Source organism: Mauremys mutica, chromosome 12 (assembly GCF_020497125.1).
Source record: "Mauremys mutica isolate MM-2020 ecotype Southern chromosome 12, ASM2049712v1, whole genome shotgun sequence".
NCBI lineage: Eukaryota > Metazoa > Chordata > Testudines > Geoemydidae > Mauremys > Mauremys mutica.
In genome coordinates this window covers 8637767-8653228 of record NC_059083.1, presented here as the reverse complement: position 1 = coordinate 8653228, position 15462 = coordinate 8637767, and the positions used below count along the sequence as shown (strand labels likewise).

The window sequence follows — 15462 nt, the reverse complement described above, 5'->3', positions numbered from 1 at the left end:
TGGTTTTCAATTACATAAAAGGTTGTTACAAGGAGGAGGGAGAAAAATTGTTCTTCTTAACCTCTGAGAATAGGACAAGGATCAATGGGTTTAAATTGCAGCAAGGGAGGTTTAGGTTGGACATTAGGAAAAACTTCCTAACTGTCAGGGTAGTTAAGCGCTGGAATGAATTACCCAGGGAGGTTGTGGAATCTCCATCATTGGAGATTTTTAAGGGCAGGTTAGACAAACACCTGTCAGGGATGGTCTAGATAATACTTAGTCCTGCCATGAGTGCGGGGGACTGGACTAGATGACCTCTCGAGGTCCCTTCCAGTTCTATGGTTCTATGGGGCCTCCAAGCTTATTGCTTCCCCTCTCCCCCAGGCTTCTGAGTTCATTAACAGAAAGGGGTATTTCTCTATGGTGCTCGGGGTGAAAGTAACTTACAGGACTTACTGGTACTGCCAGAGTCCTGAGGGGGGCGGGGCCTCTCAAGATTTAAAGGCCCTGGGGCACCAGCTGTGGCTCAACCAGGGGCTCCCAGTTGCAGAGGTGGCTGGGAGCCCCCCAGGGCTCAGGGGCAAATTAAAGAGCACGGGGCTCCGGCAGCTGGGGGGAATCCCGAGCTTTGCAGGGCTGGGGCAGGGATTTAAAGGGCCCAGAGCTCCTGCCGCTGAGGGGAGCCCCGAGCCCTTTAAATCCTGGCCCCAGCCCGGCTGTCGGAGCCACGGCCGGGATTCAAAGGGTTCTGGGCTGCCCGCAGCTGCGAGCAGGCCAGAGCCCTTTCAATCCCCTCCACTGAAGCCAGTGCGGTCCAGCACGGTGGACTGGCTCTTGCTGGTACGCCGTACCAGACCGGACCGGCTTACTTTCACCTCTGATGGTGCTGCAAGGCTTGGTTGAACACTGTGAAAAGGTCTCCAATATTAATGTGGGGTGGTCTGGAAAGGTCCATGATGCCAGGATATTTAGAAACTCTGGCCTGTTTACTGGAATGACAAATGGCACCCTAGGTTGACTCCCCATCCCCAACCCACTGCCATGCATCAGAGACCAGAGATATCAATGGTTGTGGCCACAAAAAGGATACTCTCCTGCACAGACCATGTGTTGGTTCAACCATGTCAGTGAATTGAGGATTTGAGTTGGGATGATGAATACCAAGGCCAGACAATGGCACAAAGGTCAATATACCATGCACAGCCATGCCTGGAGAGGTCTGAGGTGTAGCCTTGCATGTTGTACCATGTATGTGCATGATGCCATGTGGCCCAGAAATGTCCAGACTGTTGTGGCTGGATGTGCCTATAGGGAATTTATCAGGGTCAAGATTGAGTGAAAACGATCCTCCGGAAGTACGGCCTTCCCCGTAAGGAGTCGAGAACTGCCCCAATGAACTCTATTCTTTGTACAGGCATAAGGGTGGATTTCTGATAGTTTATTAGTAGGCCTAACACCTGGAAGGCTGATAGGATAAGATGGATATCGATTCCACCTCAGCTCTGGACTGGCTTCTGATTAGCCAGTCATTGAGGTATGGGAATTTGTGAACTCCATTTCTCCAGAGGAAAGATGCCACTATTGCCAAACATTTGGTGAAGACCTGTGGGGTGGCCGAGAGGCCAAATGGGAGAACCGCAAACTGGTAATGAGCTTGGTTCACAACAAATCAGAGGAACCTTTTGTGGCCTTGGAAAATCGATATGTGGAAATACGTATCCTTTAGATCAAGGGCAGCTACCAATCCCCTGGATCCAGCGAGGGAATGATGGAAATCAAGGAGACCCTGTGGAACTTTAAGTTCTTGAGATAACAGTTTAGTTGACACAGGTCTAGGATCGGTCTGAGACCCACCGTTGGCTGTCGGAATGAGGAAGTAATGGGAATGAAACCCTTTTCCTCTTAGATCAGTGGTTCTCAATCAGGAGGGCAGGGGCTAGGATGTCCCCGCTCCAGGGTGCTCTCTCTACACTGGGTGCTTCCCTGACCCACTGATCATTACATACATTTCAAAGCAAATAGAATTCATTAAACAGCAATCAATTAAAAAATATGGAAAAAATGAGAAAGGTGAAAGGAAAACACATCACCCCGCTCTGTGGCATGGGGACGTCACAGCCAGCGCCTCTGGGATGTAAGGGAAGTTCAGTCTGTTCCTCACAAGTCCCAGGCCCCTGCTCAGGCCCTGGCTGTGCTGCAGGGATGCTGCAGGTTGGACACTTGCTGCAGGGCAGTGGCCACACGCCCTCAGGCTCTAGGTGGTAGGACCCTTCTTCCCAGTGTCACCCCAGCTCCGTCGGGGTTACGATCCCCCTCCAAGTCTGGCCTGCGGAGCCTCTTGGTTGGTGTTGGGATATATATATCTATATATCAATATACACTGTTATTTATATATAAGTTATAAGGTATTAAGGCCTGGTATAAATGATGCATGTTTAACACAAATGCATGCACTGCAAGTTAGCAATCGAAGCAAGGACTTAAGCTCAAGGACTATTAGAACTTTTTGGGCAAAACCAATTTTATGTTCCAAGTAAAATATGGAAAATGTTTAAAACCTCTGTTGCAGGTCTAACACTGGGGGCTTCTCCCTGCGATGGGCTCACTGCCCAGGGTCGTCCTCGCTCTCCCCAACTGCTCACCACACCTGGCTCCAGACTGCTCCAGCTCCAGCTCCTCCACTGTGCCTCAGCTCCTGCTCCACTCTGCCTCAGCACGGCTGCTGCTGCGCTGCCTCCAGCTCCCTGGGCTGCTCCTCTGGCTCTGGTGGCTGCAGCTCTGCTCCCAGCACAGGTCTGCTCCCTGGGCTGCTTCTGTGACTCTGCTCCCAGCTCTGACCTGCTTCCTGGGCGGCTTCTCTGGCCCCACTCGATGTCGCACAGCTCTGCTCCCCAGCTCAGCTCGGGCCCCTGCTTTCTCCTTAGCTCGGCCCCACTCTGTCTGACCGGGCAATCCCGGCTCACACGGAGGACGGGACCAACCCAGCCTCCTGACTCCCTGATTAGCCTGCCCGCCCTGTCAATCAAACTGACTTGGAGCAGTGGCCTCTCCCCATTACTTCTGGGACTGTCAGTCTCAGGGTCCTGATTTCCCATTGACCCTTCTCCTTTTGGTACTGGGAGCTAGTCAACCACCCCTTCCCCAACACACACACACACACGCACACACAGTTTTAGTAAGGGGCCAACAGTTCCCTTACACATGTTCGAAACTAAGTGTGTACTTAAGTCTATAAGACTGAAGCATGTGCCTCAAGTAACACTTAAGTGCTTTGTAGAATTGCGGCCTAAACTTTCTGAGTGTTTTCTTTCAAAAGAAAATCCCCTGCACCAGTGCGCCTTGCCTGGACCTTGAGGCATCTTTCTAGTCAGTCACAGAAGCACTTGCCTGAATGGCACTATGAATACGCTGCTGTGGTATTTACAAGTATCTTACCTGGTGCTTTCCATAGAACGGGCTGAGCTGCAGACTTTAAGCCCTTGCTCCACCATGAAAAGGTTTTGGAAGGAGAACTTAAATCCAAAGCAGGTCACCCAAAGGATTTGGAGCCCATCTCCCATCAATAGTTGGGAGTCTCAAACTCACTCTTCCTACAGAAGCCTTTCTACTGATTCCAAATTGTTACACGCCGTCTACAAAACAATATGCAAAGTGCCAGCACTGAAAGAGCAGTAGCCTTCGTCATCAGGCCTGGCATCCCATGTTAGTGAAGCTGTGTTAAATGGTAGCTAGCAAAATAACTAGCCTGTTCTCCATCATTTATGCGAGAATCATACTTACTCAGAATTAGAAAAAATATACATCAGTCTCATGAAGGCTTCCTATTTTTGCACCTACTGTCAGATATTTCGGTTGCTTTAGTTCTAAAAAGATGTTTGTCATGTTTCAAAACGGTTCTGTTTGTGGAAAAAGATGAAGACTAAGGTGTGTTCACAAGACACATCGGAAAGAACACATTTTCTGTCACTTTGACGCCACCAGATCAATGATGTTTTCGTACCACACAGGGGGAAAAAAAACAACAACACATAGCCAGTCACTGGTTGGACAGGATTTGGTTACTTTGTTGCTGAAGTGTCTGTGGTCAGTACCTTTCAGTAGGGTAGTACAGCAAACTTACAAATACCATTGTAGAAAATACATCTAAAGGAACAAACAAACAAAATCCTTTTTCTCTGCTTTCATCTGCTTGAGAAGCATGGGGAGGGGGGGGAGCATATATTGGTACAATCTCCTAGTATGCACATCAGTCTAAGGGTGCAGAGATAGATGACATGAGTCCCAGCTTCATTGTCCCTGGAAATACTCAGGGTAAATTTATTTCCTGTTAGTCAATAACACGCAACAATTCCTCCAGAAAAATCTATCCCCTATTTTCAAAAGTTCACATGTAATTGTAAATTAAATTAGTTTAAATATTTAATTTATTTCTACCAGCCTCATGCCCACTTCACCTTTATGCCTCCTGTCCACTGCTCACCCTCCACCCCCCACTTCCAGGATGAAACATTTTAAAAGTCACATGTTTAATAATGGCCGTTGGGGCAGAGACCCGGGACGTACTGGGGAAAGCATGCAGTCAGAAGCAATGATTGCTAAATTTTGTTTTTAAATATTAAAAATGGTGTAAAAGTTTAAATATGGATTTTATGGGGTGGGGCTGGAGGTGGTACAGCCGCTCCGGAGGAGCTGCCAGCATGGGGCCGCCCAGTGGCCCCAAGTTCTGCTCCTTTCACCGTTGCGGTTCCAGAGAGCCCAGCGGTTCAGAAGTCTCCGGCTCAGTGGGAGGAGGACAGAGTTCCCCCTAGGTAACGTGGGATGGATGTGGAGGGCACGGGGAGAGCGTGGGGGCCCCCGGATGGGGGCGGGGTGGAGTGACATGGGGGGGATCACGTGGGGAGGTCACGTGTCCCCTCTTAAGATGCTGCCCCCTCTTTGTGCCCCTCCCATGAGTGCAGCGTACCAGTAAGAAATGAATTCTACCTGCACCACTGCCCAGGTCGCACAAGCCAATGGCACAGTTGGGATTAGATCCTAGGTCTCCTGCTCAGTCTATTGGCCAATCCACTAGCCCCCTACCTGATTCCTTCCAGGTGTTCTTCCCACTAGTTAGGTCATTGTGGGTGAAATTCATCTCTGTGCAGAGGGACAGCACAAGGTCCATGCACCACAACTTCAACTTGTGAGACTGTGGGAACATGACCATCTTAAGGTAGGCACAAGTATAGAACCACGACTCCCTTTTTAGATACAGGGCCCAATCCTGGGAGGGGTGGCTTGCCCTCACCTCCCATTGATTTCAGAGAGAATTAAGCTTGCTCAGCGCATCTTGCAGAGTTGAGTTCTACCATGGAAGAAGCAGTCCTTCCCTCGAATGGGGCACTCGGCCATAGAATCACAACTACCCAGTTGTCTCACAAAGAGTGCTAATACTGAACAAGAGCTGGGAGAGCTGGAGGGACAGTATATGTAAAGATAGTTTTCGCCTATGGAAAGTTCAGGAATTGCCCATGTAATTAAACTTATTTTTGATTTGCAATCTGAGACCTACTCACAAATTACCTATATTGCAAGGATTTTTCTGGTATGTTACCAGGGAAAGGAAGTCAAATATCTGAAAGACAACACTTCCTGATTTTGGATGTGTCTGTCATCCTGCTAAGACGTACCTATGAGGCTGCTCTGAGACACAGTCTCTCTTCTGTACGTTCACACCTTCCTCTGCTCTGTCATGGCTGGAAATATAGTTTATGCTGATTTAAACTTTGCTGGAGCCTCTTCAGGACCACCACATCCATCCCAGCACCTCAGTAAGTGGATTTAACTTATTGATTTTATATCTAATACCCTCTATCTTTGAGGGGGCTCCTATTTTTCAAGTGTTTTTTCTTTCCTTCAAGTGCAGCACAGATAAATTAGAGAGAGGGGAGAGAGATTCAGAAGAAATAAAGAGCAGGTCTGTGTTTTATGTACCATATGAGTGGCTGGACTTGGCTAATGTGAAGTCCTTTGTCACTGTCAGAACTGGTAAGGGAATCTCTCTAATGCAATACAGGATATTTTATTTCAATTTTGTCCATACATGTCACAGAAAACTTCATAGCCAGTGACAGTCTCTATACACACAAATTGAAGTGCAGGGCAATACAGTCTTACGTTGCACACCTTTCATACACATTTGAGGGATCCAAGCAAAGCATTTAAGCTAAAACGTTGACTTGCTCGCTATAGTACGTAAAGGGTCATGCACTGGATGAGTCTGGGGAAGAATGACTGAACACAGGGAATCAGAGAGACTCAAGGAGCAGGAGGATTTCGTTGTTTTATTGCAGAAGTTTAACATAGATTGGGGAGAAGAGATGGGATCTGAAAATAGCTCTGGAGCCAGAAGGTCCTGGAGGCACAACCAGAGGCTGGGCAGCAGGTAGAGAAGGGTTCTCCTAGGTATTGTGTACAGGCAGCTAGAGAGGCAGGGGTCTGTTCTCTCAGGAAATGGGGCTGAAGAGGAGGAAGAAGTGAATGAAAACCTGGCCATTGCGGATGATGAAGGCAACCAGGGACTTTTTGTACTGGGTTCTGAAATGGACAGAAAGTCACAGGAGGTTTCCAAGGACAGGAATGATGTTTCCATTTCTGAGCATGGTCATGGAGGAGCCACTGGAATGCAAGTCAGCTGCACTGTAATGAGTTGGGAGTTAGGGGAGATCAACAGAGAGGGGCAGGGTAGTGAGGATGAGGGGAGATTTGTGTGGTTTAATTTAATGCTGTAACATGCAAATCATAGTATACATTTTTTAAAACATTTGAAAATTAAAAACTTTAAAACTGATATTTTGGAGAACTATGCTAAAGATAAAGGTCAGTTAGTTATTTAATATCTTCAGAGTGTGTTTTCTGTAAGTACAGCAGGATAATTGGGCTAAATGATTAACTATATTAAACTGTTGATCAGAGCCTTCATATTTTCACTGCATTGTTATTTAATTTGCTAAGTAAATATCCCAAACATGTTATCAAGCTACTTACACACTCTATATATAACACTGCTGTACTACACATAATGCTATTTCACAGTGTTTATTTTTTGTATCAATCTGGCTTTATCATGTTCTCTTTATTGGTATTTTAAAGTAATTATTTTGAACTTACACATGAACTGTATTTTCTTTTTACACACCCACATGAATATAATTAAATTATTGTACAGGGCCTGAAAATGATTCTTAACAAAGTACCCCTTTAGAGTTGTATTAATGGTTTATATTTTCATGACATTTATTGTTTTAGCATAAGACCCTTCTTATCTATCTGTCAAGATGTAAGCTTTTATAAAACTATATCAATGCCCTTCAGACGTTACTTTCACTGGATAGTCTTCTCTTGAAAAATATTTTAAGAGCCAGATTCTGTTCTTGAGTAACATTAGAAGTCCCTGGAGTTACTCCCAGCTTACATCAATGTAACCGATAGCTGAATTTGCCCCTCAAATTGTTCAGTTTCTTAGTGAAAATTATGCTATGTTGAGAATTGACTGTGTAAATAATTTGAAACTTACTATTTCCAATGTCACAACTACTCTGCAAACATTACTGAGCAGAGAGCTTGCGACTCAGAATAGTCCCATTGGTTTTAGTCCCTAAACTTGAAATGAAAACTAACTTTCTGTGGAAACATGGTAGTAACCTCAAATAATAAGTCAAACTGAAAGACGGTTTACAGTATAAGCCTGATCTAGAATTCCACTGCTTCTAAATTTCTAAAAAAAACAAACAAAATGGTTTATTTTAGCCTGAAATGTGTTAGTCTGAGGCTAGATGAGAATGTTCTTCAGAAAGTTTGAAGTAAATTCAACAATCATTTTATTTTTTTAGTGATAAGAAAGAAGAGAGGGGGACAGTTTTTCACTTTTTGGAAATTGTTTCCACCAATTTTTTCCCCCACTCATAACTTCTGAACAACTTTCTTCTATCAAGTTAATAGTATTAACGCCATGATCCCTGGTCACTCAAATACAGACCTAAAAGTCGCAATATTACAACAAAAAAACTTCAAAAACAGACTCCAATGAGAGACTGCTGAATTGGAATTGATTTGCAAATTGGACATCATTAAATTAGGCTTGAATAAAGACTGGGAGTGGCTGGGTCATTACACAAAGTAAAACTGTTTCCCCATGTTTATTCCCCCCCCCCCGCACCCCCGCCACTGTTCCTCACACTTTCTTGTCAGCTGCTGGAAATGAGCCATTTTGATTACCACTACAAAAAGTTTTTTTTCTCTCCTGCTGGTAATAGCTCACCTTAACTGATCACTCTCCCTATAGTGTGTATGGTAACACCCATTGTTTCATGTTCTCTGTGTATATATAGATCTTCCTACTGTATTTTCCACTGCATGCATCCGATGAAGTGGGCTGTAGCCCACGAAAGCTTATGCTCAAATACATTTGTTAGTCTCTAAGGTGCCACAAGTAACCCTGTTATTTTTGCAGATAAGATATGTAGCTATGTTTGTAAATCATCCTGTTGCTGTGTTTTTCTCTTAACTAAGTAAATAACTTTGTTTTTAAGAGAAAAGTGCTGTCTTTGAAATCCCTGTTGTAGTAGGAAGAGAGCCTGAGACATAAGCCCTTGTATCAGAGGCCTGGTATAAGGCAGGACCTGCTCACAGAATCTGGGAAGAACAGGACTGATATTGCAGAAATACACATTCCTAGAAAATGCTAGGCACAGAGTACTCACGCAAACACATCCCGATATCAAGTGGTACCAGAACATCCCAATATCAAGGATGGTACAAAAACATTCCCCAAGGGTAACAGGAATACACTGACCTCTCCTAAAAGGTAAGGTCAGGATGACAGTACGTAAGAGAGATGTTTTGATTGAACCAACATGTGCAAGGTGAGGGGTGATAACTAGCCACGTCAGGGGGCAGTAACTAGCTGTGTCAAAGGGGCAGTATTACCTTGTTTGTATCAGGGTATAAAGATGCATCTCAGAGGAAGTATCTTTGTCCAGCCGAGGTGGGAATGGAAACTCCCGCCGCTGACTGAGCTGCATTCATTGTCATGGGCATACATGTCTTAGTATCCTCATAGAGTCTGCCAGGTGCTATTACCGTGCTTTGTTGACAATAAATCTGGCCTGGTACCTTTATGCCTTAACGGATCTTGTGGTCATTGGGTGGTTCACTCTAGGTCTGCTGGGCTGTCTGCACAGAGCTGGGGCAGCACACAGGGAGAACACAGAGAACACACACACAGAGCTGAACGTCTGAGGCAAGTTGTCTTCTGCATCAGAGCCCAATACCCAAGCTACAAGAACCTGTGAGCAGAGACATCTATTCTGGTTTTGGTATAGAAAAACCACAACAAATCTGGAGTTTATAGGCCCAGCCATTATGGAGGAATTGTGAACCAAAGAATAATTTTTTTTTTTTCAAAAGCAACCTTCTATAACCTCTGAAAATACTGCTGCACAGGCTCAAAGGAGAACAAGTTGCCATGTTTCTTATTCCTCACACTGGATGCTAAAGGACTTTCACTAAATATTGACTCTTGCAGGTCTCCCTCAGTGCCCGCACTGGCATCGGATCGCTCTGGGAGTTGGATGGGCTGGGAATGTCATCCTGGCGGGAGTTGTGATTGTGCTGGGTGTCTGGGGTGAGTCGTTCCAGGCCTTATATTATTGTTATTATTACTATATCTCCCAGGGCCTCCATTTCACTTGGTTCTATACAGGTACAGTAAGACAATCCCTTAGCCAAGGAGCTCACAGACTAAATGTGCACCTTGAATTCACCTGTTACTTCACAATCCCACTGAGCCCTCATTTCTGATTCAGTTTATTTGTGAATGAAATACATGACACACTGGACCATGCACGTCAAAACTTCACATTAAGTAGATACAGTTAAGAGCTTGGTATATAAGATGTGTGTGTGATTGGACTAAAACAGCTTCAGTCATTAAACGTGCAGGGAAAAGTGGAATGAAGGAGATTTCCTCTGTTCCTCTTAATGGATTTAATACCCTCTACCTTTTTTCCCCCTAATCCTGAAGTAGTAACCAAAGGATCCTGCCTGGACGATTTCCGATCTCAATTGAAACAAACGCTTTGTGTTTCATCACTCAGCAACGCAACAGGTAACCTCACTCTCATTGAGCTCCTTTCTCCGATTTCATACCCACCGGAAGAATTCGCTGCGACTTAAAAGCAAATTGGCCAGTCAAAATGCTCTTTGTTTTCTGTATAGCAGAGATGTGCCACACCCCCATGATCCTCTCTGTCTTTAGTTCTCTTGTTATCATTTCCACTGGGTGCTGAGCAGAAGCAGCGACATCTAGTGGCCAGATAGAGTAATTCCCAGTAAGTACAGCGCAATCAACTTGAAGTGTAATAAATATTTCTCACAGCACCTGGGATCCCAAAGTACTTGACAGATTATGCCGCAGATACAAGAATCTCTCCACCCACTACAAAAATGCAACTGCCTTTGGCGTTAGGGTGGCCAGCTTTCTATTTGCACAAAACCAAACACCCTTGCCCCACCCCCTTCCCTGCCCTTCTTCCGAGCCCCCCACCCATGCCCCACCCCTTCTCTGAGGCTCCGCCCCCACTTACTACACTCCCCCACGTCGCTCACTCTCCCCACCCTCACTCACTCACTCATTTTCACTGGGCTGGTTCAGGGCACTGAGCTGCGAGAGGGAGTGAGGGCTCTGGCTGGGGGTGCAGGCTCTGGGGTGGGGCAGGGATGAGGTGTTTGGGGTGTAGGAGGGTGCTCCGGGCTGGGATCGATGGGTTCAGAGAGTGGGAGGGGGCTCAGGGCTGGGGCTGGGGGGGCTCAGGGGTGCAGGCCCTGGCTGGTGCTTACCTCAAGCAGCTCTCGGAAGCAGTGGCACATCCCCCCTCTGGCTCCTACACAGTAGCATGACCAGGCGGTTCTGTGCGCTGCCCCATTCGCAGGTGCTGCCCCTACAGGTCCCATTGGACACAGTTCCTGGCCAATGGGAGTTGCGGGGGCAACACTTGGAGTGGGGGCAGCGTGCGGAGCCCCCTGGCTGCCTCCACTCATAGGAGCCGGATGAGGTGGGACATGCCGGCTTCTTCCTGGAAGCCGCGTGGTGTGGAGGCTAGCAGGGAGCCTACCAGCCCTGCTGTGCAGCACCACCAACCAGACAGTCAACGGCCCCTGTCAGCAGTGCTGATCGGAGACACCAGGATCGCTTTCTGACCGAGTGTTTTGGTTGTAAACCGGAACGTCGTCACCCTATTTGGGGTGAAACTTAGTATTTGTTTAGCAGTGCACAGCAACTGTGCACAATAGCTAAGAAGTGAAGGACATTCCCATATCATAATTTCCCTGGACAACTACAATTGTTGCATATTAGGAAAGTATTTCAGGTGTTTTTAAATGTTTTAATAAAATTTAGCAGCTGGAAGTGGAGGAAGAGCCAGAATCACATGTTCAGGGAGTTCCTGGGTGCCATTAGAGAAATGGAACAGGAACTGGAGTGTCCTGGGTACCATTAGAGAAATTCAGGGAGATTTTAGGAGGGGCAAAATTTGTTACACAAGCTGTTTAGAACTCCGGTATTCAAAAGAGGCCATAGGATTTTTATGATCACAAGCAGACTTCAGTTTTATTTCTCACATGAAGGAAGGAATTGCCAGTAGCATAGCACCAACTAGTGGTAGGTTTTGGCATTAGGTTTAATTCTAACTTACGAGGTGCTGCTTTTCCTTCTGCGGCTACATCTACACTACCACGTACGTCGACCTACGCTACGCAACTCCAGCTACGTGAATAACGTAGCTCAAGTCAACGTACCTTAGGTCGAGTTACTGCAAGGTCTACACCATGGGGGATCAATGGGAGAAACTCTCCCGTCGACTTACCTTACTCTTCTCATCACGGGTAGAGTACAGGGGTCGACTGGAGAGCGATCTGCTGTTGATTTGGCAGGTCTTCACTAGACCCGCTAAATCGACCACCGGTGGATCGATGTCAGAGTGTGTATCCCAGCTGCATTAGTTATCTACGTCATTTAACACCTAGCACTCATGGTCTTCCTTGGAGGTCTCCCCATCCACATACTCACTTATGATCCTGTTAAACTTGTTAAGATCTGATTAAATCCAAATCCCAGCGCTAGGTTTTAACATATCAATCGACTCTCTTCTCTTTGGAGCAATAGCAGCTGAGGGTCCAGGAACAAGTTAGAAAAATAGCAACTGAGTTAATAAGAGGTGAACTGCACAATCTGGAAATGCCTTACCTGCCAAAGAATGCTACCCCTAAACTCACCAGCAGGAAGTGAGATGAGGACATAGGCCTCAGAACATTCCTGTATACAGTTCTCAGTGAGGAATTAGGCTTTCTTCTGTTAATGAAAGAAATTACTGAGTTACAGTATACAGGCACAAGTGTGTTATTTGTATTAATATTTAACACAAAGGACCTGCCTTCAAAAGACCTTAAGGCATCTGACAATGGATTGAGCCTCACAACCCCCTGTAAATTAGGGGAGTTCTCTCTCTCTCTCTGACATTACAGAGTGAGTAATTCACAAAAGGTCTTGCCGTGGGCCAGCGTTAGAGACGGGATAACAATCCAGGGTTCTAGACTCCGAGGACACTGCTCTAACATCAAACAACTTTTTCTTTTTTCTGAGTTCTGAAGGCATTGAATGCAGCCATCCAGACTGTGCATGAGTAAACATATATGTCTGCACGTTGCCCTCAGTTGTATGGGTGTTCCTGATACCCTTATGTGCCATTATTCTCCAGGAGAAACTCCGGACTCCCTCCTTGTACCGTTAAATATTCTGGAAGAAATACAGCAGAGCTGGCAACTATTATTCTGGGCAGCTTCAGTTTAATATTGTGCATATGTAACCCCCGCACTCAGTGTGTGTTACACGTTCCCCTCTTTGGCTGGCCCACAGGGAACGTGGGTCTGTTACAGCTCCCACCTGGAGAACCAGCGTCTCTAGCTCAAGCTGTCGAGGTTTGTGCTATTATTAGCGAGGAAGGATGGTCCAGTAGTTAGGGCACAAGCCTAGGACTTGGGAGATCGGGTTCATTTCCCTGCAGTGTCACACACGTCCCATGTGACTTTGGGGAACTCGCTTAACCTCTCTGTGCCTCAGTTCCCCATCTGTAAAACAGGGATAACGACACTGCTCTGCCTCCCGGAGTGTCATGTGGCTAAACCCATTAAAGAGGAAAAGTGCTTTGAGATCAGCTGTGTTCTGTATGACCTGTTCTCTCTTGTGTTTTCTGTAATTAAGTAAAAGAGCAATTAACTGTGTTAGACTCTGAGCAAAGTGTCTGTGTATTAAATGCTTCATAACACTACAACGAACTTCCAGAGAGAGTTCAACTGTAACTGAAGTGGGGGCCAGATAGGTCTGTGCCCTGAGAGCATGTCTTGGGATCCCAAGATTGGGATACAGAATGGACTTGGTTCAGGTCCCAGAGATTTAAACACCTGGGGATCTAGGGACCCAGAGGCTTGGATTCCCCTCACAGCAGTCTGGTGAGTAGCTAGCAAGGAGGCTGGTGACACCTGGCCTGTGTTATTCCCTGCTGGTCCAGTCCTCCAGGGGCTGTTCATGTACTGCAGTGATGAACATACTAAAAACACCTGATAACACAGCTCACTCCCTGACTCACCCGAGCTCTGCAAAAGACCTTAATCCTGCCCTAAAGTGTGTCTTGCTAAGAACTGAGCCTTTCCTCAATGAACACAATCCAAAGAGACACCCTGGTTGGGATACTGTCTGTGAAAGCTCCACACATGATTTTACTTAAAACCTTCAAAGCCATTCCTGACACCCTCTTTCCCTTTCCCCCTCTAGAGGGCTCCGAGTGCAAACTCTGCCCCAGGGATTGGTTGTTGCATAGAAGGAAGTGCTATTGGGTCTCTAAAGAAGTTAAATACTGGAAGAAGAGCTTTGACGACTGTACAGTGAAGAGGTCTCAAATGCTTGTGATCCAGGACCAGGACGAGATGGTAAAGAAAATATGATGCTGAACCTTCAGCTGGAGAAATGGGTCTATAGTAGAATACAAGGACTTGTGTCAGCAATAAGTACAGAAAGAAAACGTTGGAAGGAGGCTCAGCTGGGAGCAGAAAGGGGAAAAATAATAAACAATGCAGTTCCTACCGTGGCTCCACATCTTAATTATTTTTGCCTAAAAAATTCTTATACTTTTTTAAGCAGAAAAGAACTTGTTCACAATTCAATAGCAAATGGATTTTTCTTATAACTACAGTGTGAACCTCTCAGTCCTACACTGAGATTCCATTTTCCCAGGGGCAGATGCTGCATTCGCTGTCTGGCTCAGGTCCCCAGAGCAGGGCTGCAGATTTCCCCCCGAGGCATTGTGGGCAGAGCCCCTGAAGCAAGAAGCAGGGTGTAGCTGTGCAGGTGCACACAGGGAATTCTAGCCTGTGTTAGTGATTTTACCCAGTCCCTCTGCTTTACACTTCACAGGATTTCATACGGAATGTTACAAAAGCTGTAAATCATATCTGGATTGGACTTAACGTTACATCCCCTGAGAGGAACTGGATGTGGGTGGATGGCTCCCTAGTCAATCAAACACTGTGAGTGCTCTTTGACCTTTAACGTGTTTATTTTATAACTCTGGCAGAAAATCTTAGTCTGTTACTTTCCAACTTGAGTGCTGAAAGTTAGTCACCTCAATCCATATTTTGATTTAAAATGTACAGCAGGTGATATGGCATCCCCTAGTAGCCTACTAGGAATTGAAAGCCATGATGTATGTCAGTGGGAAATTTATTTCCCTTAAGGGCTTTGCTTTCACGTGTAATTTGGCTTTCTGTGGTTTTCTTATAACTGTGTTTTTTCTATAGCACACACGTCGTGGAATCTAAGCACTAATCTGGTAACCTGGGTATTCAGTATGGAGTACTTGCTCCTTGTCGCAGGGATGCCCTGAGCAGGATATACCAGATTAATATGTTGGGGTGGGGGGAGGAGACTATCCCATGGGACAATTCAAATGTTGGAAGCTCCTGGCCTCCTGCTCCTGATAGTTGGGGCAGGTAAACTACATATGCTGGGGCTGAAAGCTTGGAGGACTGCTGGAAAAACCCAGCTGGGGAACCTGAATTGGGACATTGAGGTTGGAGGGTTTGCGATGTCTTGGTACCAATCATCTTCCAGCTCAGAGGAGACCAAGTGAAACTTTTATTCCACCACTGAGAGAGGGAAAGCACCTGTGAGTGTGTGTTTGATTTTTTAAAACTGAAGCTAGATCCACTGCTTGGGGGGTGTCCTTGTGACATGGATTGAGGGCAATTATCCCATCTTTTCTACCGAACTGTTGTTATGACAACTCCACAAAGCACCAGACAACCCTATCACATTCCTCCAAACAGTTACCTCTTCTCCGTGTGCATACCCACTGCACACAAATGAGGATGGGTAACTGCAATAGAACC

General features: G+C 46.0%; 1 protein-coding gene across 1 annotated transcript; it reads left to right on the top strand.

The window, feature by feature from the left end:
* The first annotated feature begins 5700 nt into the window (after window positions 1–5700).
* Window positions 5701–14605, top strand: LOC123344985 (killer cell lectin-like receptor subfamily B member 1B allele C). Its single transcript, XM_044981491.1, has 5 exons — window positions 5701–5792; window positions 9548–9646; window positions 10046–10129; window positions 13850–14004; window positions 14489–14605. Exons 1-5 carry the CDS (start codon window positions 5714–5716, stop codon window positions 14603–14605), a joined length of 534 nt encoding a protein of 177 aa, XP_044837426.1. The 5' UTR covers window positions 5701–5713.
* Window positions 14606–15462: the final 857 nt, after the last annotated feature.